The 26,347-nt window shown below is 41.8% G+C and overlaps 1 protein-coding gene across 2 annotated transcripts in view; it reads left to right on the top strand.

Moving 5' to 3' along the window:
• Positions 1-8,587: 8,587 nt before the first annotated feature.
• ATP10A (ATPase phospholipid transporting 10A (putative)) overlaps positions 8,588-26,347 on the top strand; it is a 109,094-nt gene continuing 91,334 nt past the window's right edge. For both annotated transcript variants that reach the window (XM_030277866.4, XM_072932311.1), the window contains exon 1: positions 8,588-9,406. In XM_030277866.4, coding sequence (XP_030133726.4) covers positions 8,967-9,406 — 440 coding nt within the window. In that variant the 5' untranslated portion in view covers positions 8,588-8,966. The remainder of the gene's footprint in view (positions 9,407-26,347) is intronic.

Below are 26,347 nucleotides of genomic sequence, written 5' to 3' on the forward strand. Positions count from 1 at the left end.
AACCAGATTTTTTCCCAATCAGTTCTACTTACAGATGAGTTCCCCAAAGGCGGGGAAAGTCACCCTTTCACTCTCCTGCTGTTGAGGTTTTTTCTTCCTTTTCTTTTCAAATCTGGTTGTTTACAGCCCATTTACACCATTTTGTACTAGGCCTGGCCATTCTGAGTCAGCTCTAGGCAAGAGACAATCAATCACTGCTGCCCTAGACCCTCAGCAGACTGAAAACAGCATTGCCTTCCCAGAGGGGGTAAGAGCCTGCAGCTACTTCTTTGCATCTGAGCTGAGTGGAAGTCTTGTTTTGCCGTGCAGAGTCACAAAATCCAGAGGCAAATCTGACTCTAGTGACTAGCCAACAAGAAAATATTGGCTTGCACAACTTTCTCTTAAAGCAATCCTGACTAACCACCAAATAGCAAAAGAGCCTCAGCTTCCCTTTGTTAATCCTCCAATGAAGGCATAGCAAGCTCTCCTCAGACAAATTCTTGTAAAAACTCATTCAAACATCTTTAATTAGCTTTTTTGGGTAAAGATTTTTAAGACGTCTAGATATAGAAAAATGTAAGCATGAGGAGTTATTAAATATCTCTTAATTTGAAGAGACACCCAATGTGGCATGCAGGAACAATATAATGAGTCAGTATTTTCTTTCTAGAGAGATGTGAAGTATGTTTTGACTCCATGCAAGAAATCCCACAGAAGCTTCTATACAAAGAAAATCACTTCCAAGTGCTTGGTGTTAAAAATTACCAGGATTTTAAAAAGTCATAGAATTGCTTTAAGAATCACAGTGTTTCTAAGAATATTAACTTAAGCTTTTTTTTATATTCTCTTCTTTATTTTCTGCTTCTTTTTTTCCAACCATGTTTCTTTTGCCTTAGCAAGGTGAGATTGTTGCAAGATCCCATTATGAAAGGATATTCAGCTTTAAGAACAGCAACTAATACTGTGAGACTCACCATGAAATAGCAAGAGTTGGCAGCTCCACAGTAAGGATATTAACTTTCATTTCCTCACAAACTGCAGTTTCTAGAAATAGCATGTCTGCTTTGACTCCTGCAGTTAATTACATAGGTTTTCCTGCATTTCCTCTTATTCAGTGTCCCTACGTATGAGTATGCTAGTTGATGGACTGAAACGATGCTTATGGATTTCCCCCTGTAAATGTCTTGGACATTAAAAAAAAGCATTTCTGTGTCTGGGGAGGTTAAGTAGGTAAAGAGCTGTCTCTGATTTCCCATTGCTTGAGGGGACAACTTGCCACTGTGTATTATAATTTTTGGCTGGTGTGCCAGGCACAGCTGAGTGGCCACAGGATTCTTACATGGCTGGGGTTTCTCCTGCACTTGTATTGTGAGTGCCCCATCCAATTCAACTTTGTCTTTCACAGTGGTTCAACAGTTTTACAGTTCCTTCAACAGTTGGTTGTTCTGCTATGGACTGGCTTCGACAAGATATTAATGAGCATGTTTACTTTGCCTAGCTTTGGATACCACCAAGGAAAAACCTTCCTCTGCACTAATCACTTGTGACTTCTACAGTCAGTGGAAAATGAGGTGCTTTTTTGAGTATGAGCATCACTAATCTATTTACCTACTGGCACGTTTTTGGATGTTCTCAGTGTCCTAGAAGGGGCAATCTTTCTCCATCAACTGTGGCAGCAGTTTTTCAGTTATTTGAGATTACTAGAGGAAAGTTCCAGATCTGAAAGCTCTAAATGCTGGTCAATGGCTCTGTATGGCTATTCCTTACTAGTTATTAAGCATTTGCAAGTGGTATTTTTCCCTAGTACCATGCCTATAAGCTAACTACAGATACCTGAATGCTTTGTCTTTAATTTACAGCTCTCCTACACCTTGACTTATTTTTTATCTATTTTATTATACAGTACTACCAATTTCCAAATCTGCCATTCCTGAGGCTTAACAGGCCAGTTGGCTCATTTGCCAGGGGTCTGCATGCGAACAGAGTCATGGAATGGACTTGTCTGTTCAGATGGTGGAGGAAAGGACATGTCAGCTCTCTACTCTCTGAACAGGCTTCTTTTCACACAAGACACCAATCAAAGGTATGCATTCCACAGTGTTGTAGCCTCCTTGCCCCTCAAGCCCCTTACACTCCAGACAGCCTCTATGAATCCCTCATCAGACTGAACAGCTGGGCGTGGTGGAGCACTTCTACAACATGTACCTGGCAGGATGCGAGATGCAGGTGCCCTTGGGGCATGGTAGATGGGAAAAACATTTCAGAGAAATGTATTCAGAATGTGAGAGGCTTGCTAGGTAGCTCTGCTCTCTCTTCCAGAAGGTAGAAGTTATTCCTCAATAATGTCTTACTATTGCATTGGAAAGGTTCAGCAGAGCTGCTCAGGCCCTGAACAAGATCAGCTTCCCTTAGTGCTGCAACACTGAACATGCCTCTTTGTCACATGGCTCCTACTCACCTTGGGACACAAATCTCCCCTCTCTGCCCATTGAGAAACAAGGGAGTGGGATTTCTCTGGATGTACACAGGGAAACAAAGTTGTGCTCAGTGGCTCTATGTCCAAGTGGAGGTCAGTGATGGGTGGTGTCCCACAGGTCTCTGTCTTGGGAGCAGTGTTCTTCAATATCTTCATCAATTACATGGATAGTGAGATTGAGTCACCAAGCTGACATGAAGTTGCACAGTACAGTTGACACGACTGAAGGAAGGATGCCATCCTGAGAGACCTGGAAAACCTTGAGAAGTGGGCCCACAAGAACCTCATGAGGTTCAACAAGACCAGTGACCCTGCATCAGGGTCAGAGCAATCCCAGAGATGAGTACAGACTGGGAGAACTTATTGAAAGCAGCACTGCAGTGAACGACTTGGGGATTCTGGTGTAGGAAAAACTGGACGTGACCTGTCAATATGCACCTGCAGCCCAGAAATCAACCACATTCTGGGATGAACCAAAGGAGGTGTGGCCAGCAGATCAAGGGAGGCGATTCTGCCCCTCTACTGCACTCTTGTGAGACCCCACCTGGAGGACTGTGTCCAGCTCTGGAGTGAGTGGAGTGAGTCCTCAGCACAAGAAAGACAGCAACCTGTTTGAACAGGACTAGAGGAGAGGCATGAAGATGATCAGAGGGCTGGAGCTCCTCTTCTAAAAAGTCAGGATGAGACAGTTGGGGTTGATGAGTCTGGAGAAGAGAATGCTCTGAGGACACCTCACTGGATTCTTCCCGTACTTAAAAGGGAGCTTGTAAAAAAGAGAGACAGTAACCTTTTACGTGGGCAAATACTGAAAGAACATGGAGTAATGGTTCTAAACTAAAAAACAAGAGATTGTTAGGAAGAAATTCTTTACAGAGGCGCTGGGACAGGTTGCCCAGAGAAGCTGTGGATGCCCCATCCCTGGCAGGATGCTCAAGATAATGTGAATGGGGCCCTGAGCAACTTCTTCTCGTGGGTGGCATCCCTAGCCATGACGGTGAGATTAGAACTAGATGATCTTTAAGGTCCCTTCCAGCCGAAGCTGTTCTGTGATTCTATGAGATGCTTGTAGTGTATATATACATAAATACACACATATATACATAAAAATACTCATATATAGCTTCTGTATGTGCATGTGTGCATCTGTGTGTATCTGTGTAACTCCTGCAGACTAGAAGGAAATGAGGATAATGCCATTTTGGCTGCTGTCTCGCCTCATCAAATTCTGGCATTTTCAGCAGGCTGTTCACACTGAAAGCCTCTTGCCTTTTTTCTGCTTGTTCAAAACATGTATGCCTGTCCCCTTTACAGGAAGCCAGATGGGATACGTCTCATCTGCAAAGGGCAGAACAGATTTTGTCTGATGTGTGGTACCATGTCTTTACAGTTATTTTTATAGTTCTTAAAGTCCTAGATTCCAACTAAGGCCTCTGGGTGGTTCCATAATATTAAGAATGTTAATATTAAAATAACTTATCTAGACTAGAGGAGAATCATGAGTAATTTGACAGATGTTTCTGGCAATATCCAACATGGGAAATCTTTATTTTAGGATCATATAAATATTACAATATATATGTAATATATAAATATTACAAAAGTGGCCTAGTAAATTAGACTATGTTAAAATTAGGTTTGCTTCACTTTCTTCTGGTAGGAAGAAGCTAATTGTTAAAATGGATAATGGTATCTCCAAGCTTTCAAAAGCCATGACAAGTCTAATCAGGCGTTATTATATCAGTAATATATATGTGATCTTATCTCTATGTCTATGGTGTTTTCAACCTTAGCATTCAGGTGGATGCCAATTTCTAACTGTTTCACACAACCATCAGGCTAAAGGCATTTTTGATTGATGTTATGATTCTTGCATACTGACAAAACCCCATGCCATAAAAAATAGTTCAAACATAATCAGGGCTGAGGACCCTGAGAAGAGGAATAAAACTGGTTATCTGATCTCTGAGCAACCAGCCTGTCCACATAACAGTTCAATAATGATTTCAAGCTTCAGCACGTGTGGCATCTAAAAGGCCAAGTTAATACAGTATCTTGGGCCAGAAAATCCTGTAGTTCCTTCTAGCCTTAAAGGCAGTGCCATACCTTAAGGCTCAGCTTTTAGTGGCCCAAGCAATCGAAGAGCTCACTAGATATATTATCAGCATAAATGATGCTTAGAACATCTCTCCTTTTTCATTTTCTGAAGAAACTGTGCACAATTGAAAAAAACAGTCAGGCACTGGGAAAGGCTCTGGAAAGAGCTTGAAATTCAAGAGCTATTGGGCATCAGAGGCTGGATTCAGGTTAATTGCAGGAGAAATAAGAAACAAAATGCAGTGAGATTAAGGACACTGAGAAAAAGCCATGTGACAACAGAGGAAGAGTTCTAGATGGGAAGGAGACATCAGTGGGTCCAGGGAACAATTAGAGCACAGAGAAATCTGCAGACATCACCCGCAGACAGACAGAAATCTGGCTGCAGACAGACTCCAATGACCCAGAAAAATAGTAAAGAGTCCACATTTTAGTTTAGTAAAAAGTCCACATTTGAGTTCAGGTTATCCAGTAAATCTAGTCTTTGGCTCTTGGCTCCTCCAGCTTTTCAAAGCAGTTTACTTCTGTTTCTTGAGGGTGATACTTTGTTGGATCCATGCATCATCCAGAATGCTTTAAAGCAAATTTCTTTTCACCTCCTTTCCTCCAGAAGACTCCATAAAAAGGAGATGCAGGTGTACTGCAGTTGACAACAAAAGCAACATACTTGTCCTTTTGTACTCAAAAGCTAAAGCCAGACTTGTGCATGTCTGTTTTGTACCAGTTGAAAGCTGATTTTGCTGCCTGCCTGCCTCTTATTTCCAACCTCACACAGTTAACTGTGTGGGCAGGGAGAGGTCAGATATGAGTTTAGATACAAATATTCGTGCTTTCTCAAACTCTTTCTGCACAGTTTTATTTGCAAATGGAAAGGAAGGACTAAATTCTTGGCAGTGTCTACATTGACAAGATTTTTGGCTAGAAAAGCCTAATAAACATTAGTTTTTAAAATCTTTTTGAAGTAAGGTTAACGCTTGTTTTTATTTATCATGGATTACATTTTGTCAGGGTTTAGTATAAATTTCCAGAATTTTGGATTCCTCGTATGACTGCACAGAAAGCAGAGGGGTGCAACATCCTTTCCTCATGGCACTGCTTTGCAATACTTCGGCTTGTCTGTATCAGTTAAAAAGCAATTTACTAGCAACAGAGAAAGTCCCACTCAATGATACGACAAGAGCTTTTTAGCTCTTGACCAGTGGGGTGTGGTCAAGAGCTAAAATGCTAAAAAGCTGTGTGGCAATGCTTTCTACGTTGTTTTTTGGTGGTTTTTTTAGTAGTGAAACTTTCCAAGGGTGGCACTTAACTCTGCCAATATGTACTCAAATACAAAGGCTTTAAATTGCTTTTAAATAAACAATGTAGAAAATAAATACATAATTCCTCAAAGAATACCACCCAACTGTTTGTTATCTTTCTGTTGCTACATCTGTTTGCAAAATTCAGCTCATGGGAATTGCATAAAAACTTTCAGCTTCTGTTCAATATCTTTAAGCTTGTCTACTGTTACTCCATTCCAGAAGAAATCTTGCTAATGTGAATCTTGAGCACTCCAAAACTATGCAAGTAAAACAGGTTTTAAAGTCTAGCCTACTGACTAATTGACTATTTCTTATAATTGTGGGATTGTAACTGGCAATTTTGCGATATCTGGTGTCACAGGTTTGGCCAATAGCTCTAGGTGTAACCACAATTAACTATTGAGAGACTAACTAACCAGGTTAGTCTCTCCAAACTTGCACAGGTGTTTTCCTTAAACAAGCAGCTTAAGGGAAATGTGAGAATTGTCTTTTCTTACCTTGCCTTGAGCTCTCTGAAAGTTTAACATTACTACATATCTAACCCTTCATTTATTTTCAGTTACTGAAAGTTTGCTTAATATGCAGTGCTAAGCCTGATCTAGACACCATTTTTTGATGACTTACACATCATTTTTATGTGGTGGACTCAGTGACTGAGCAACTGGCTTCCTTCTCCTGCCAGCACAGGCTCCCACTACTCCTTAACACATGTGTGTGCACCATCTTTCCACTCATATGTGCTCTACTCAAGCCACTTGAGTATACCTGGCATGCCAGGTAAGTCTCCTGGCATTGATAAAGATATGAACAGTTTATTCTAAGAAGTGATGTGCTTTGGCAAGAGAAAGGAACAAATATTACTGTTGTTTCTCCTCTAATCTGTGTAAACAAGGTGGAGGGCCGTCTAGAGAAAAAATGAAGCCTGAACAGTGCTTCAGTTCCTGGAGGTCTGGGATGAACCAGAGACCTACAAAATAGTGGGTTGCAGTGTCTGGCAGGCCAGTGGCAGAAATTCCAGCAACTCACTTTTTGGAGTATCTACTGCTGCCTGCAAGGAGCCCTTGGAATGAAGCTCAGTTTATGGGAATACTGCACAATGGTAAAATGTCCTTCTCATCCCATTTCAGAATTTCCAAAACACAGAAAAAGGATGTTTGTTCATTCCAGCTTCCCCTTTAAGTTAACCCAAGTGTAAGCAAACAAAGAAACAAAATCAAAAATAAAGACCCACAGAAAATTGAAATAAGGATGATTTTTAAATTTGTTTTGGTTTTTCTTCTTCTCTTAACATTTTGTACTTTTCCCTTATCAACAAAGGAGCAGATTTTGAAAAAAAAAAAGACCCCCCCCCCAAAAAAAAACACAAAAAAACCCCACAACCCACCAGAACAACCCAGTTTTCCCTTTTCTCCTTGCACTAATTAAAACCTTGCTGTGTCTATATACCAAGAGCTGAGAAACCCAGGAAATCTAAATTTGAAGTAGCATCAGAAGAGTGGACACCAGGATTGGTAAAGGGTTGTGGCTTCACACAGTACCAGTACCAATTTCATTGAACTAGCACTCAGGGCCAGAAAAGGGCTCCTAATTAGCCAGACACTTTAAAGAGCAATTACAAACACACTGCAAATGGGAGAAGGAAGGACAAAAACACGGCAGCACATACAATCTGTGAGGTTTGGGGAAATGGCTTTCACTTCTTGGTCTTCATGGAATTTGCCATGGCAGCATCTGGGTTGTGGGACTAGGTACTTTGTCAGAAAATGCCCCAGTACTATCCTCACCTGATGTCATATCAAGACTAGATGTTTATACTCTATGCCTATTTTCTGTGACAACAACAAACATGTTGACAGGTATGAAGTACTTTTGTACTTAGTATGATCCCACCTTGGCATATCACAGGATCAGGACCAAGGGTCCCCCCATAAAATGCATCTGTGCTACAAGTTAGACACAGCCTGGAGTGACCTGTGGCAGCCTTTCACACTGCCTGTGGAATCCCATATCTAAAGGGTCTGCTCTTAAATCCCAACAAAGTGATGCAGTAAAGACTCATGTTACACCTAATAGCAATAATTTAATTATTCTTTTATTATTTGTTCTTTAAATCTCTGCATTTATTCACTACATTTGTATACTTGTCATTTTAGACTAAATCTTCCAATCTAAATTATCTTCTCTTCTGTATTTCTTGTCTATCCATCATGACCCATAACAGTAACTTTCTCCAGAAGCTGCAGAGCGTAAACCACAGAGCTAGAGATTGGCATTTTCCAATCCTTGCTGGTAAGACCTACCCTACCACAAGGGAATAGGAAAATCCACAGAGGCGAACGTGCGTTACAGCACAGCACTGCCAGGGCCTGTGCGGAGGTGGCAGTGCCTAATGCTTTCCATCGGAAACCTCATTTTTCTGGTTCCCACCTGTGGGGTTGTCCCAGGCACCATGGACGCCGCCAACAGAGCCAGTGTACCAGCCAGACGTGAAAAGCCGGGAGATGTTGTGCTTCAACTCCCAGGCTAAGCACGGGGATGGCTGTCAACGTGGCACCGGGACTCAGGCAGAAAGTAGAGTGTTCCGCCGAGAGTCAGGCGGTAAAAACCCCACCAGCTGCTGCTGGGGCCCCGTGGATAAAGGCCAGCGCGCAGCGCCGACGCGTCAGTGGGAATTTTCTCTTTCCCCGCTTGAACTTCTTTCCCCGTTGCCCACGTAACTCAAAGTCAAAAGCCGCCGCTGCAGTGCCCTGCCGGGTGTAGTCGGGACGGGACGGCGCTCGGGGCAGGCTGTGCGCGGAAGCGCCGCTCCCGCTTCCCGCTCCCCCGGCCCTGCCAGCATCCCCCGCGCCCGGGACGGGGAGAGGCCCGCGGGAGGAGGGCTCGGCTCCCCGCCGGCCCACGTCCCCTCCCCGGCCAGGAGGAGGAGGAGAAAGCGAGAGAGGTCCCGGCAGAGCGGCTAGGAGCGAGTTGGAAAGAGCCCTCCTCCCCCCGCCCGCCCCCGGAGGGGAAGAGGGAAGGAGAGCCGTGGCGGGCGGCGGACGATGATAACTTAGGGCCGTGCCTGCCCGTGGGAGCGGCCGCGCTGCCCGGGCGAGGACACCGGGACGGCAGCGATGTCCCAAGGCACGGCAGGAGGAGAGGGAGCGCCCCAGGTGCTGCCGGAGGGGAAGGAGAGGCAGAGGAAGAGGAGGCGGAGGAAGAAGGAGAGTAAGACGCGGCTGGTGCGCTCCAGCTTGCTGTTACCTGAGGCCGAGCCGGAGAAATCCAAGAGGACCGTCCTGGCCTGCAACCGGCTCAAGACCACCAAGTACACGGCATTGTCCTTCCTGCCCAAGAACCTCTTCGAGCAATTCCACCGCCTGGCCAATGTCTACTTCGTGTTCATCGCCCTCCTCAACTTCGTGCCATCCGTCAATGCCTTCCAGCCGGAGCTGGCCTTGGCCCCCGTGCTCTTCATCTTGGCGGTCACGGCCATCAAGGACCTCTGGGAGGATTACAGCCGCTACCGCTCCGACAAGGAGATCAACCACATGGAGTGCCTGGTGTACAGCAGGTGAGGCAGGGCGGGCGGGCAGGGCACGGCAGCGCCCGGGCGGCAGCAGCGCTGGGGTCCCGCCTGGCGCCAGCGCTCCGGCCAGCGGAGGTGAGGACGCAGGGCACTGAGCAGGTCCATTGTGGAGGGCTTTCCTTTCCACTTTGAGTCCAAAGAAACTTCCAGTTCTTGTGGAACTGGTGTCTCCCAACTGTTAACTCAGAACTGCAGGAGTTCATATAGTCCTGTACCTACACAGCGGAAAGTGAAATCCGCTCTGAGCGGTGGTGTCTGGCAGTAAATCACTTTATGCAAACACTTCCCAGTGTGTGCAGTAAATTACACTCGTGTATAGTTTCAGGCATTAATTTCATTATAATAACATTAGAACTCACGCAGTCTGCTATTAAATCATCAACGAGTGAAGGAAGGATAGAGGCCAGAGGTTTCTGAATTTCAGTTAGGTGTGTGAGATTTCATGACATGACATTAGTGAACCCAAACTTTGCCTTTGAGCCACTCTTTCCATTGAACATTTAAGCAAATGTTTTTTTTATATGTCAGCTCAAGTGTCATCATTCTCTGTGACTTTACTATTTCCCAGTGCTTTTGATGGAGCATTAGGTCATTTACCTCTCTCAGAATTAGTTTTTCTAATGATCTGGGCAATACATTTAGAGCACTGCCTTGGTATTTGTAAATCAGACTGAAATGACTTTTGCATCAACATTTATGTGCTTAGAAGCCAGCTTTACAAAATTTTGCTTTGCTTTTCTCCAAGTGCTAGTCATCTCCTAGTAGTCTAAGGCTAAGGTTTCCTGGGGAATGAGAGAAGAATATATTTTCTGAGAAAGCAGATTCAGTTTCATTTCTGATGCTTCTAAGTCTAAAAGAAATGAAACACGTGCCAAGAAATGTATACTCGGATTCCACAGACTGACTGGGAGGGTCTTCTGGGCCGACGTAAGCATGAGACAGAGAACAACTCTCCTATTGCAAGAAAGGCATGAGAAAAAATATACACTAAAAAGAACTCGGAAAAGGCTGCATTTCCAACATCATCAGACTCAGCTTGTTATTTCACAAACTGATGTCATGTAAGAAGTCTCACCCAGGGATATTCCTCCACCAGTAGATATGCATGTATGAAAACATAAGTAAAATGGCCTTATTTCTGTAAACTAAACCAAAAACAACCCAGTCAAGGCGCACACATAGTTACTGCTAACCTGTGCCTCTGCCTAGTGCCTTGCTTGTCTGTAGAACTCTGAACACTTCTGGTGTTGAGGAAGATTGATTGCAGAAAGTCTTGTAAGGGGCTATTCATGCAGAAAGTAAAACAGTGATAATAAGGATGGTTTATCTAACCTTTAAAAAAAAAAAAAAGTTTGAAATAAGCTCTTGTGTCTCCTAGGTTGAAAAGCACTAAGTGCCCAGTGCAGAAGATGTCCAAAATATGAACAAATACCAGTACTAGGATATTAATTCTGGAATGTCTTTCCCCCAGCAATTTTCCATATCCCTCTCTGCTGCCAAAAAAGTAGACGTGACTATGAGAAAAGGTGTACCTTTGATGTTAATACACTTGTGGTCTTTTGTGAGTCCCAGCTAAGTGCACCACTGTTTGTCACGCTTGTGCTTTTACAAAGTCAGAATTGTTCCTTTTACTGCAGAGTTCAGATTGCTGCTGAGTGACACTTACACAGATTAATTTGGGAGTGGTTTTTCCTTTGCACTGGCATCAAAGGCACATGCTGGCCAAATCCCTGTGGGGCAGCAAACAAGGAAGTGTGAGAGCTCTGTCACTTATTCAGACACAGCTTTCTGGATGGATGCAGAGCTGAACTCCGTGTGCTTACAGCCCGCAACAGAAGCGTGGTCCCCAGCATCAGCTCACCTATTTTCACCTTCCAGCAGTTCCTAGGGAAAGCTTCCCTCCCACAATTAAAAAATACAATCAAAACATGTGGTTAAAGTAATTTGCTCACATGTTTTTAATCTGCCCACTTTTTCTTCTTTTGTAGCTTTTTATAAACTTCACCAAGTCACCTTTTTTAAACACCCTCCAGCTCCAGTGAGCGAGATGGGACTAGAAACTTGCTACTTTTGCAGATAAGAGCTAAGATTCTTGCTAACTCGTGTGACAGGGTACCAAGATTGAGAGATTTGTATCAAGGTCATTGAAGTTGCTGGGCGTGAGTTCAGAAAAGCTGTTTTCTTAGAGAGGTGTCATGCCAGGAGAAACACAAGGGATTGATCCTGACTTTTACTTTGTTTCCTTAGTCTCTTTGTTTCTGGAAAAATGCTGAAGCATGTCGCATAAGGAAGTAATAAATGACAGCTTACACCTCACATGGATTAATGCTGATCCCTTATCAGTTTTACTACCTTTTTCAAGCAAACCAGGCTGTCTCTCCCTCCCCCTACTTGCCGCTTCCTTGTGGTAGGGGCAGACTTTGATGCAAATGATGTCCTCAGTAGAAATGCTGCTGTAGGTTAATGGACATTGCTGCAGTTCTGTGTTGCCCTAGGACTGTCAGGGAGCAGTAACTCTTGCTGGTTGGTTGCTCACAGGTTGCAAAGAGGCCTTCTGTAAGATGGGATGTATCTGAGTTCCAGGACTCTGTGCTGTGATGGGCTCCCTTTCCTGCCAGCCTTCCATACAGCTGCTAGAGCCATCTCAAATACAGACTACAGCATTCAAACACACTGCAGCAAAATAACATTGAATTATAAGTCAGCAAATGGACACTGGGACTTTTGCTTTAATGGTAGAGAAAAGCCCTCTGTCTCATGTTCTGTGTTGTTCAGTCACCAAGTAAAGATTCAGGTTGTATACTGTGTGTTCTGCCATGCATCCTTTTTGTGTATAATCCATACATGCTTTCCTGGCTGCTGAAGTACCTGTCCTCTGTTAGATACAGGCAGCATTTAATGATGCAAAAGCTACAGGCAGTGAGAATGCAGGGATAGGCAGAGCCTAGGGCAGCTCATCCGGAGGAGGTTCTACACATCTCCAGCAGTGTCCACTGCCTGGTGCTCTGGCACAGCTTACACAGGCAGATCATGTCAAGAACTGGTCTGAGGGAAAATACTGTTCTCTGCTCTGCTGACTGCTTGACAGCTGGCCTTCTTCCTCCTGCCTGCCCAGTGGACTCAGATGACCCGTTCTCATACAGCCACTGCAGAATCAATGACTCTGTGGCTCAGAGTTGGCAACACTTACAAGACAACAAAACAGCAAAGGATGATGCAACCTAAAGTAAGAAGTTGAAGAGCAATGCAGCTTGTTTTGACAGAAGACAGTTTTCATTTAGGAATCCTGGATGTTGTGGAGAGTGGAAAATACCTCAGAAGATTATTGCTTTCTAGAGTGAAATGGAAAAGACCTGATTCTTTGAATAAATTGAAAGAAGCTACTGAGTTTGAGTTGGCAGCTTATGTCGAGGAGTGAAATACACAGGAGAATTGCAGACTTGTGTTGCTCTGTGATGGACTTTGCAGGTCTGTCTATAAGAGCAGGCAGGGTTTTGAGGAAGATTTCTTAGCCAAGGGGAGCTAATAGGGCCTCTCTCCAGAGGCTTTTAGGGCACCTCTCTCATTTGGCAATATGGAGGAAATGAGGCACTTACTTTAGGAGGATGTCTTCACAGGTCACCTAGAGTTTCAGTTCTGTACAGGTGCTTAAGCTAGGAATGATGGATGATAGCCAAAACTCTTAGCTGATTTAAATGAGGAGAATTTACAAAGGTATTAGAGCTCACCTGCAGAAAATTGTTTTTGCAAACCTGTGATCCTCTCTTTGTTCCTTTTCCTCATTTCTATCACCCAGGGATTGAGGTTGAAGACTGGCGATTACAAATATGCAATCCTAACAGTGAAATCTGTTTTACTATGTTGGACTTGGGAGGATGGAAGGGTGACATTTTTCTTTGCAGTTACTGTCCTCCAGTCCTCCCTGGCTCTCACTGGAGTTGTGGATGGCCCATGTAAATGTCTGCTGCTAAATATTTGATAGAACTACATTTGTCACTGGGGCAGAAGCTTTGATTTTAGTGTGCTGTTACAAAATATGGACATGTAAATAGAAGATGAATAGTGATAACTACAGTCACGACAAATAATGGCACTTGTCCATCATGGAATTATATTTTATTGCTGTCTCAGGGCTGTGCTGGTGAAATAATCTCTGCTAACGTTTTTCTAGGAGCCATATGTTCAGAATCAAAGGGCTTTGCTTTTTAAATCTTTTCTTTAACTCTTGCTGTGTCCATTGAAGAGTGCTGCTAAAGAGTGTAATACCTCTACATACTGATCAAAGGGTGATAACTTCTTCTTGTGTCAACCTATAACTTAGAAAATCCATGAAAAATTGCAGTTTATGACTGGATATTTGTCACCCCTGAGGTGTGGAAAATGTTTAATGGAGCATTCAGACAGCTATCAAAGCAGGCTGTTGTACATTAAATGTTAACTTTTTCTGCAAAACTGAAGGGGTGGAGAGAAGAGAGTTTGATGGGGGCAGCATTTCCTATAATTTCAAAATACAGTCCCTTCTTCCCTTTGCCAGCTCACCTGTGAAAGCAATTCCAGCCTTGGAGGAAAAAGATACAGTAGTATTACCAAATCCTTACAAAGGCACAGTAAATCCCACTTGTGGCCTCAAAAATAGCCATATGATGACTTGCTTGCAACCACTCCACCTCTTAGGTGCCCTATTTTGTTTGCAACACCTGTCAAATTAGGTTGTCTCTCCCACTACTACCATAGTCAAGACCACCTTCTTGTCCCAAAATGTCCCAGATAAGACATTGCTCAGTAGAAGAAACAAGCTTGTCCCCCTTCCAAAATACAAATGTCACTAGATGTGATTCAAAAGGAAACTACCTGGGATTACTCAGTTTCCTCTGTGAGTGAATTTGGTGCACAAAGAGCTGAAAGCAGGAAGTAGTGGCCTGAATCTGTTGCAGTCAGTGTTCCTTCCTTAAGTTTCAGAAAGATGCATCTCTGTTTATCTTACTGTGTCTTTGTGCTTTTCTTCAGTTTTAGCCAGGATGGCAGTGAATAAACTCAGTGAGTGATGTAGTAGAGGCTCCTCTGTTAGACTGATAGGGAGCAGTTTTATTCTGCAGTAGAGTTTATCCAAGTAGCAAGGGATGTCTGTGGTAATCTTCTGAGATGTAGCCAGCTGGAATGCACAAGAGAACCCAAGTCTCTGTCCAACTGTATGTATGCAGTTTATTTGCTGTTCGGTGTAGGGTAAATTTTCTAAGTGCCTGAGCTTCTTCATTGGAAAAGAAAAATGCTTGACTCTTGTTACTAAGCTCTTTCATTTGTATTGAATGTCATGAGAGCCGTTGTAGGCTGATTCACATGCCTCTGGCTGACTGCCAAAGAAGATGCTGTTAATCTCCACTGAAAGACCTGGTTATGTTCCCAAATAAATTTTTGTTGTTACACGCTGCCCCTCCAGAGAGACACCATAATCTCCTGTGCTAAACAGACTACAGCCCAGAATTATCGGTGGCCACCTTGTGTTCAGATCTCCTTGCTATTGTGTGTCTTTATTAACTTGAGACCATGATTATTGTTAGAGGTGGCCAGAAGAATAACAGCTCTATTTGATTCTGTCAGAGTGCTTTTCCAAAGAAAATACACAAAATAAAAGAATTGCATGTACTGCTAAACTTTGCCTGTTGTTGTGATTCCACCTGCCATGTGTCATGTAGTCAGCAGAACTGAAAACCAGAATTGAAACCCATGACAGCCATGCAAAAATCAATATTTATGGAGCTGCTTACTAGCTAGCATGGCATAAATTAGCCAGGACATTCCTCTCACAAGCAGATCAGTCCTCCAGAAGTACTAATTAGAGAAAGAAAGATCCCTGTTATTGGGCAGGACTTTTACAGGTGCCTCCTCCAGGCTTACACAACCCTCATGGAAGGGCAAGTTGCTTACTTTGACACAGCACCAGGAGAAGTCCAAGTGCCACATCTCCCTGCTGTGTAATCCAGCATGCTTCCAATATATGGGGTAGTTACTCTATGCAAGAGTAGTCTCAGGGGTACGTCTCCTCTTTCCCTGCAGCACCAGGCCCTTTGGGAATGTGGGTGCTTTTGTGTATGGACACAGTAAGGTCAATGCAACTGAGAAGCCAAATTCACAGCTTCAGAATTACATACAGTTTGCAGGATTTATGCTGTGCAGGCTTGGTTTTAGCAATTGCATATACTGAAAGCAATTAAGTTCATGAAAAGCAGAACAATTTCTTTCACTTCACATAATTGTGGAGGTGAACCAGTTTCAATGGCTTACCTTCAGCCTTAGTGTTCTTACATTGGGAATTGTCACTAACGTGGCTGTGGTAGCAGCCAGTCATGTTTGTACCCAGAAGAGATCCACAGCAGGACCTTGATTTGTACCCACTGTCACTGCCTCACTTTGTCTCACCAGAATGTGGAAGCAACACAGATTCTCCTTGCAGTGGACCAGGGAGAGTGCATTTCAGTGAATGGCATAAAGAAAGGAGCCTGCTAAAAACCAGGACAGTTGCCTCTCATAAGTAAATTTGGTAGTTATGGGCAGCAGTTTCCTCTGTTGCACATCAAGCGCAAAAGTTGACTCGCTGCCAATATTCAGCCGCAGTGTACACTTGTGAAAGATGCTAGTTTATAACTTCTAAGCAGGTGCTAGTGGTGGTGTGCAGGGGAGAAGAAATGCAGGAGAGGAGCTTGAATAGCTCTATCATTGAGATCAACTGAGAAAATGTACATTTCCAAATATATTATTGAATGTATATTTCCAAATGTATCTTTGATTCTGAAAAATTAGATAAAGCAAACCTCAGATTTATTTGGAGATGACCTGCATTTTCTGACCAAACTGATTTAATCTTTGCTGTGTGTAGAGTAAGTGGGAGTGAGGGGGCTTCAAAGTAAGAGCTTACAGTGCCTGTCAGATGTGAGGTGAGAGAAACATCTTTCTCTTTTTTAATCTTTCAAGGCTACAGATACACAGCCTGTCCATAAGAGGCTAGCCACCCAGCTAACAGGGTGTTCTGTCCTGTGGGCTGCTGGGATAATCTAACCCTTTGGAGCTGTCAAACTACCATCTAGTTCTTTGCTCCAACAGGAGCGATATTTTAACTCTGTTTCAGTACAGTTGCAGGTGAACATCTCTGCCATGGTCAGCCCACATCCTTCAGGCCACATGGTTAAAGGACAGTCCCGAACTGTCAAGGCACATGTTTTCAAGGGTAGGAAACAACTTCTATCTCCAGTGGTATTTTGTTACAGTTTTATTCTTGTCTGACCACAATTTCTCAAGAGTGACAACTGGGCCACTCTTCAGTTCAGTCTTCAGTTCAGTGGCCAACATTTGCATCATGCCCAGTCATTTCATAAACCAGACTCTGCTGGAGATTTATTTTAACAGGCATGGAGGTCACTTGTTTTGTTTTTATGTTCTGGCTGTCTGGAAATAGTGACCTACTTTAAGGAAGAGTTTAACTCCTTGACTGATAACTGACTTCAGTTCTTACATGTTTGTGCTGCCACATCAACACTGAGTGTGTGAACACTATTGCAGAATATTTGGTATTTCTGCATTTTCCATGCAGGTTTTAGTTTTGACTTTGAATAAAACGAGAAAGTCCACTATGAAGTGACAGCTTTTATAACCAGAGGTCTTTTATTTTTGTGTATTATCTTATGCTTCTTGGGCTTTTTCTGAGTCTCACAGCCATATACCTATATCCTCAGCTCCTGTCTGTTCACCTTCCCACCTTCCAGTAGCAACCTGAATATGCCTGTTTTGGCCATGTTAGCTGATTTTGTGTGTTCACTAGCAAGTCACTGGAAAATTTGTTGTGAAAGCTCCCAAAATATTGACGCCAGCACAGTGAGGTCAGAACAGCAGTCACCTTAATACATCTGTGAATACATTCTCAATATCTAAACATGGAATAAGAAGCCTCAGAAAATTTGACAGTGAACAAATTTTGAAATTTTACCTGGCAAATTGGCAGCCAAACCCTTAAAGATGCAGAACATGTTAAAAAGATGTTACCTGTTTTGGGTTAAAGTAGATTATAAGAAATCAAGTATAATCCTTCTAAGTTTCATCCTGCTGTTGTAGTGCATTATTTTTGAATTGGCCTACATTTACATTTGGAGGCTTGGATGGTTCTTGTATTTTCTTTTTCTTCCTTTTTAAGATTCCCATGTTATCATTGTCAGCTTCTCCTTGCTATATGTCCCTCTGCTCTATAACTGCAGAGCTGTGAAGCTAAAGCTTGGTCTTACACCATTTACCAGAATAAAGACATATATTGGTTTTATCTGCATGCTTGAGAGCATGTAGATTGTCCTTCCTTCACAGTCCTAAGTTCCAATTTTATCAGAGAAGCATGGACTGGCATACCTATCTCCCAACAGAGCCACTGATTTGTATCTTGACTCTTCTCAAAAGCCAGTAGTTGCTTCCCCTGTAAACAGTAGTGAGCCAATGATTGTAGCTCTCTTGCAAGCTCCATTCAGCCCTCTGATGTGCTAATTATGTTCTCTCTTACCTTACAAGGGTCTTTCCTAAAGGAATAAGTAATATTCTTTCTGGAACATGATGTGAGATTCATTTCACGTGTCTTTTAGCTAAAAGGTACATGTCCAGTCTGACCAAATAATCTACACTTGTGCCAAAATCAGTGGAGAGCATTGAATGTTTTGGGTGAGGAAGGGGAAATATTTCCAGCTTATTTGAGACACTGACGTTAGGTAACTTTGAATCAAGAGGGTCCTTACCTCTCTCCAGTGGTGATACAGGTGAAGCTGAATGTGATGGTCACTTACACAGCTAAGTTCAGATGAAATTAATCCCATTAGTAAACTTAGAGGGGATAGATTTTACTTCCTGTCAATGCACAATCCATATGATTTTTTGACTGTAGAAGAGTAAGTAGCTTATCCTGCTCAATATGCTTAATTATTTATTTAAAAACTATTATTTGAGGGTCATAGATATGAGTAAGTTCACCTGTCAGGTGAAGGGGATAACCAAATACCCACTGTTTCATCTCCTGCCATGTTCTGCCTTCAGCAATAGCCATTGTTCATTCTCATTGTTCATTCTCATGAAATATATTTATATCGTCTGTAACAGTGTTGAGAAACAGTATAAGAGATTAGTTGTTGTCAATAAATAATTTTCTTCTTTGAATGACTGATTACACTTTTATTTCTGCAATGTTTGGAGTTTTTCAGACTGTCCTCATAATGTAGGGAATCTTGTTATTTTGGGGATCTTATTTGTTCTTTAACTTCAGATGCAGCTTTTGGAGATGGGTGTTGAAACATAAGGTAAGAAGCTCCTTGTTCTTTCTTCTGTTTGCCTGGATGTACCTAAATAATAGATTGACTAAAACCACTTTGCAAACTGTGTGTTTAAAATGCAGAGGGTGATTGTGTGTTTGACATAATCAATGGATGTTACAAGAATGAAAGTGGGGCATCACTGTCAGGTGTCTCAGATAGGGCTTCTGGGTTTTGCCCAGTAGGTTCAGATGTTTAGACTTGCAGGTGATGTTACTAGGTGATCAGGGATTGAATCGGAGAGATCAATGGCAAAATTATTCTGCTGATTTTGAGTACTACTGATTTACCCGTGGTTACCAATTTCTATGCTGGCATTTCAGTGTCCATCTGTAGGGGAGCATAGGCTTTACAGATATACCATGCAGCTATATAAGATGTGCAGTGGCATAAGACATCATGCCACTGTTTGCTATCTTCAGAGTCCTGAAATCTGTTCATCTAATTGCATCATTTGACACTCTGCTCTTCCTCATCCTTATACGTTTAAATGTACTGAATACTGTCAGGTTTTTCTTACATATATTTCTCATTCATTTTCAGTCTAGTTCCCTGCATGTCTGCTTTTTGTGGGTCCTGGCTATGTGGAATCCCCTTGTGTCAGATCCTGTGGGAGATTTCTTAAATTTAGGCTCAACAGAAAAGGTGTACGACAGCTAAGCCAGCCATCAGTCCAATAGTGCTGATGCTTAATCTGCTACACCCAGGTTCAAAGAGTCCAGTTTAAAGTGTGTAATAGACTTTTATTGACTGAACAATCCGTAATGTATCTTCAGTTTGAGGAATACCACAGTGGACTGATATCTGCCAGGTCATGCCACAAAAATGTGTGTGAGACCAGTAAGAGCCATCTGCAAAGAATATTGCAGTATAAGTACTGGACTCCCAGACTGACAGTGTGTCTCTGCATGTAGAGCTAACAAAGCTAGCACTGAAATGTAGTCTAGGTTGGAAATCCAGCAGTCTGTGGATTCTTTTGTATTTGCAAAGTGTTTGGTTATTAATGTGGTTTTTATTTTGTTGGTTTTGTGTGTGTGTGTGTGTATTTGTTTTTTCTTTCAGTTAATAAAAAGGTATAAATTATCATTTAATACTCCAGCTTCAAAACTGTTGAAGAATCAGCCTTGAACTTTGCCAATTTCACTAAAGATAAAATTTATGTCCAAAATACTTATTTCCTTTTAAACAGTAGTACTGAAGAAGACTCTAGAATGACTAATAGTGTTTTTGAAGCACATACAGTTTCTAACTTTTAAAGCCTTTGCTCTGCATTTAAGTGTAAGATTTCTCTAAAATTCCCTATGGTTATTCTAAATGCAATCCTCCTTGGAATGCAGGGAACAGAGAAGGGGGAGAGTTCCTGAGTTTATTTTCAATGGCATTTGGTTTGGCTTGGAGGATTTTTATAATGCTAATTTGGGCCTTCCATATTAATTCATGTTCTTCCTCTGCTGCTCCTAAATTGGAAACTTTCCATTTTACATCTGGCAGTCTTGTCCTCAGTTGTTTAACCTTTATGCTTTATCACTAGAAATAGCTGTTTTGTGCATGGAATCCAGCCTCTTAGTCATAATAACATTCCCTTCAGCTGTCCTATCTGGCAACTTCTAGAAAGGTTTTCAAATTTGAGTGGTTTTTGTTTTGTTTTCTTTTCTTTTCTTTTTTTAACCACTGCTTGCATTTGCAGAAAGCATCCCTCAGTTGACAGTGCTTGCACCCTAGCAAAAAGTTTCAAGCAAGAAAACTACAAGGCATACTCTTTACCACTGGTAGGAAGTATAGAAATACAACCAAATGTAGATACAGAAGTGGTTAACATCTGTGATCCATCATCCCTGCTAGTTGAGTTGTATTCAAATTAGATGCAAACCTTATTGTTAAGCACTTGGGAGCACAGTTTTTATTTTTCCGGTTACTGAATATACATCTCAGATACCCAAGACATTTTTGGGATGTGTCCTCTCTGATGTCTAACTCCTTTCTGACCTGTTCTTGTAACTCATGAGCTCCAGTTAAATTCCACAGCAGTTCATTCCACCGAGAGCATAGATAAGATGAAAACACAGTCTGTGAAGGAGAGGTTCCCAGTCAGTGTTTTCTGTAACTTTTATTACTGTGCTACACAGTTGTACATGGTTAATGGGACCTCTGAAGTGGTATGCAATATGCACCAGGTATTTAGAAAACTTAGTCTTTGCATCTCTTTGCCCAAGTCTAACTCAAATAAGAGGCAAAACCTAGAAACAGCAGTTTAAAGTTCTTTTAAGTGTGATTTCTTATGCAGTTGGTTACATGAATGCCAGATCTTAAAACTGTCAGCTGTGGAAGCTGTGTTTATGCAGCACACATTGAGCACAAGTCACAGCTGTCCCAGCTGGTGTATCTCAACACCCTCAGAGCCCCATGCAGAGGTGCTTGCTGCTCTGGAAGAAATTTGGGTTGTTACTGCTGTCCTGTCTCTTAGCAGGGTTTGTCAGCTCAAAAATGGCCAAGTTCACCACTCACATTTTCTGTGTGTGGATGGGGCACAACTGGTGGGAACAACCCTGCACCCTCCTCTAATTTATTGTCCTTAGACTGATAAAACCCAGTAAGAAAAAAATGTTCAGTAAATGCATATACAAATTACATGACTGTGCTCAATTTGGGGGGGTTATTTCAGATTAACTGTGACCAAATGGATAGTAAACCATATATCTGGCAGTTAATGCAGCCCTGTTTCCTTAATAACTTTGGATGAGAAAATAAATTTTATGAAATAAAATCCTGTCAAATACTCCTTTTCTCTTTTAAGACACACACAGATAATAAGTGTGATTTGCTACATCAGCACATACCAAATTACCAGGAGACTGATGATTAAAGGTTGAAAAGCAAATGAAACAAGCTGGCTATAAGCTTAAGATATTCAAGTGAAGCAGATGTAAGCAAGTGCTGCTGCAAGTTGTTACCCTTATATCATATTTCTGCCATCTTAATTCATTTTTACCGAGAACTTAAGTGGAAAAGCTGCTGTTAAATTCTTAGGAACGCAGCACAACATTCTTAGGAGTTTTATGAAGCTTCAAAAAAGTTGCCTGTTTGTGTCACATCAGCGTAGGCAGCTCATGTTCCCGAGTAATGTTTACCCTGCAAGAAGTCTGCAAGAGAACTCTATTTGAGTCATGAGTTTTCACCTGACTTTCAGAAGTAAGACACTTTTTGTACGTCAGACCTTCCTTGTGATTTATGGGATCACCTCCCATGGCCTTAAACATCACCGGCTTTCATACTTGACATCTGTGTGCATCTGTGTCTGTTGTAGGCTAGGGCAGTCTCTGGTGATTTGTGTTGGGAACCCAGAGGCACATTCATTCCACTCTGCAGATGTGCATGGGCACTGCAGCAGGCTGCTGTGTTGGTGTGGGCACAGCCCTGCACAGAATGCTCTGATGAGCATCTCTGAGCTGCTCAGTAAGCATTGACAGCCAACGTGAGGCACGGAATGCCTTGGCACAGTCACACTGCTTGGAGAGGAAAGCTTGCTGTACAGCACTTTGTTCAAAAATCTTCAACTGGAGTTTCAGAATTATTTTGCACCTCAGAAGACTTTCTGAGTCTGGTTTACAGACACCAATCAAGTAGAAATATTGAGGTGACAGGGTTTACAGCTGTTTATAGCACCGTGAAATCAACGGTCCTTGGACTGAGAAAGTATTAAAAATAAGATTTGGAGTTTAATAAGTCTTCAAATTGATATAAGTGGAGTTGTAGTTTCTTCTCTGTAAGGAAGTAGACGGTGTTTTTGAAACATGTCGGGTGCTTTACAACAGGGTAGGTACAAGAGAAAATGGCCAGGGTGACAATTCTGCCGCCTTGTCAAGAGAAAGTGTGGCTTTACACATAGCAAGTTAGCAGTTTGTATGCTGGGACAGCTGTTTTTTTTTGCATAGCTGTGCTGTATCAAGAAATCTCTGAGCAATAAAAAGCAAACAGCCACTTTTGGGGAGCCATGATGAAATAGCAGAGATAGGTCTTTTTCCACAGACCTTCAGAGTCCAGAAACTGATGGTTGAAATAACCAGTGTTTACATGGTATTGAAAATAGGCAACACACAACAGCCAAGAAATTGGAAATCCAGTTTTTTGTCATGTCCTGGGATTATTCTTTGGCCAGCTCAAACTTTTGGTCCTGGTTTTACACTTCCAAGAGAGGCACTTTACTTCTGAAGTTCTGTTTGAACTCTCTTGGAGAAAGAGAGGGCTGATGCTTAACAAAGAGAGCAGTCTGCAAGGGTGGTATTCAACCTGATAGGAGAAGGAAGAACAGAGCCAAATTTAATTCACCAGTAGCACTGACTCTGTCTCCTGTTTCAATTTATTAAAATAACACTTCGGTGGTTTTTTAAAAGGCATATTCCTAAATGTTCTATAATGCCCATAACAACTTTAGGTGCTAGGAAATAAGTATTTTTTACTACCAGTAGGTTTGTTTTGTTTTTCCACCACTTGGCAAGCACTGGTATTTGAGGGGGGGTTTGCATTTTGTTTTGGTTATTCTTTTACAATATTTTGGATGAACTAGAAATTAGCTTTGCTACCAACACCTTGCAGATACACATGCACAAAATAATTTAGCTTGCCAAAACAAGTTATTTTTTGCATCAGAATTCTTGAGTTTATTTTCTGCTTGCATGTTTTCACAAACAGACTGCTTCTTCCCAGATGCTGTGGGAAGAACAAGACGTTGTATCTGCAAGATTGAAAAACCAGTGGATTTTTAGTTAGTACCGTAGAGATCAGCTATGAAAGTTGAAGAAAAATATGCAAAATGTGATTATTACAAAGCCCCTTAAGACTGATATTAAGATAAGCTAAAAACTAAGGAAAAGACAAATGTGGTTCCAGCCTCTAATATCAGTAAAATTAATTCTTAGTGCTTTATAGGTTGGTTTTGAAGTGAGCCTTGGGAGTAAACTAGGGCTCTGGTGTTTTGATTTACATCCAACCCTTCATTTCTTTTTTGACACTTTTCTATATCATGACGCTTTTCTATATCATAACAAATTAATTTCACCTCACAAGCACATGAACTTTCCTTGCAGCAAGGTGGGAACATCACCTGTATGCAAAAATCAGCAGTCCCAAGGCGAGCTATATCCTTCCCCCAAGTAAGAGCTTCAAGGGCATGAGTGAATGAAGATGTGCACACTGTTTCCTTCCTGTTCACCCAGAACAGTTTTAAGTGACCCATTTGTGCAAGAAATGTGTTCCCTCCTGCCCCTTTTTTCTTTTCTTGTTTGGTGTAGTGTCTTGCTGAATTGCTGAAAGTATTTGGCAATCATTTTTGGAAAGAGGATAGTGTTGAATCTTAAAGACACTTACAGGGGGTCTCCACTCAGGTCTTCAAAAGGCAAATTGCATGACACTTTCTGTATGTCAAAGTCATAGTCCTCAAAATGGGAAAACTGTGATTTATTTCATAGAGTTTTTGCAGTTTGAGCCAGGACTTTGTTGTTATTTGATTCCCCTTAAAGCTGAATGAGAGTTCAGAGTTTTGATTTTCTCATTTCATCAGTATTCAAATCTTCTATCTTATGTGAAAATGTCTGATTTCTTTTTTCTTGGATTTTTGGGTTGTGATCTGATTTCACAACCTTTTCAAATGGAGTAGCAAATAGATTATGGGAAAATTACAGTTTCAGTTATAAAGAAATCTGTATCTACCATCTGTAAGGGCCGGATGAGTCCAAACACTATTGTGGTAAATGGATTATCATTATTGTACTTCTCCCACAGTCCTCAGGGAAACTCTGAAAAAAAAAAAAAAAAAAAATTAAAAGGGCATTGTCAGGCACCCCAGAAAAAAAAAGGTGGGCATTTAGTTAAGACAAAGCATAACATTTGTAGGTGCCATGTGCAGAAATAACCGCTTCAGAAATGCCTCCTTACTGAAGAAATGTTACTGCACAGTATCAGTTGCCAGCTGGTAGAGATGGAACACTTTGGAAGTAGAGGTGCAATTCAGAATAAAAACGTATGTACAGTAACAAATTACAGGCAGAAAGAGAGAATATTTCAAGTTCTCAATCATGTTCCTTAGCTACAAATAATCCTGTGAAATATTTGTTCCAAAGGTCAAATAAAAAAAAGACTTCAAAGCAATAAGGGTAATACTGAAACTGTCTCTAAAATGTTTATTCTGAAAATATTTCAGGAGTTGAGAAACTTTTCTCAGGTTTTAACTCTAGGTAATGAGGAGTTCTGCAAACACCCAGGCATGAGGATCACTTATGCCATCAGACTGAAAACAAGGGGGAGTGGTTTTGGAAAACTTGTTTGAAGAAAGTGCTGATAAGTGAGGGAAATGCTAAGCCAAATTCAGTGTTCACTTAACCTTCCCTAGGGTTGGACTATGCAATAGTTTTAAACTTAAATATTAGATTGGACATTAAGAAGAGATTCTTTAAGGGTGGTGAGTCACTGAACAGGTTGCCCACAGAAGCTGTGGTGGCCCATCCCTGTAAGTGTTCAAGGCCAGGTTGGATGAGGCCTTGAGCAACCTGATTCAGTTGAAGGCATCCCTACCCACAGCTGAGAGGTTAGACTAGATCATCTTTGAAGATCCCTTCCAGTCTAAACCATTCTCTAATTATATGCAGCAAAATAAATGACTTGAACGTGAATATCTGCTCAGAGGGAAAGCTGAGATTCTCAGAGAGGGTGAGATTAAAGCATAAATTAGCCTCTATATCCACCAGCCAAACTTTGTTTATACCATTGAAGTTGCTTGGTGTTCTCTGAAACCACCTAGAACAACATGAGATTTCTCTTGCAAGTCTTAAGACATTTGGATATTAGGCATCCAGTCCCACTAAACTTGTAATCCTTCACACTGTCCAGGGCAGAAAGATGGGCATCTCCAGAGAGCTGTTGGTCCTATCCATCTTGTGCTAAGAAGAATCACCCACCAAAGGTGTCCTCCCCACTCTTGCCATCTTCTATGGAGATATCTAAGCAAGTAGGACAGATGAGCTACTTGCTTAGACACAAGGAACAACACATTCCACCTTATTCAAGCTGTCTATATCTGGACAGCTTGAATAAGGTGGAATGAAAACCTTGTGTCACCAGGGGGCTAGGTATGGATATTCATAAAGGTGGTCTTAACAGGATAATATTTTACCTTTATACTGATGATTAGAAAATTGAATCATACTAACAGACCATGCCCTGTTTGTTGTAAATATCAAACTTAGTTTTAACATAAATATTAGCAAATTAGTGCTGTTCTGTTGCTTTATGCACGTTGGAATGTACAGGTCTTCTCAGCTGCAAGTATCACTAAGATTCTTTTTAGTACTAAATCCTGTGCTCCATTATAGGCCAAATTTTGTCAAAACTCCTTTTTTTTCTTAGTATACCTGCTGTTTTTCTAGCAGTTGTCATGCTTCATTTTTCATGCAGTAAGAGACCTTACTTTTTCTATCAAGTGTGATTGACGCTAGCAAACCGAGCAGCAAGTCCAGACCCAGCCTGCGTCAGCATGGTGCCAAAGGAGCCCTCCAATGTCAGCCTCCTGTTACTGCTGGATGGAGCCTTTCTTCCTGCGTAC

Source organism: Taeniopygia guttata, chromosome 1 (genome assembly GCF_048771995.1).
Source record: "Taeniopygia guttata chromosome 1, bTaeGut7.mat, whole genome shotgun sequence".
Taxonomy (NCBI): domain Eukaryota; kingdom Metazoa; phylum Chordata; class Aves; order Passeriformes; family Estrildidae; genus Taeniopygia; species Taeniopygia guttata.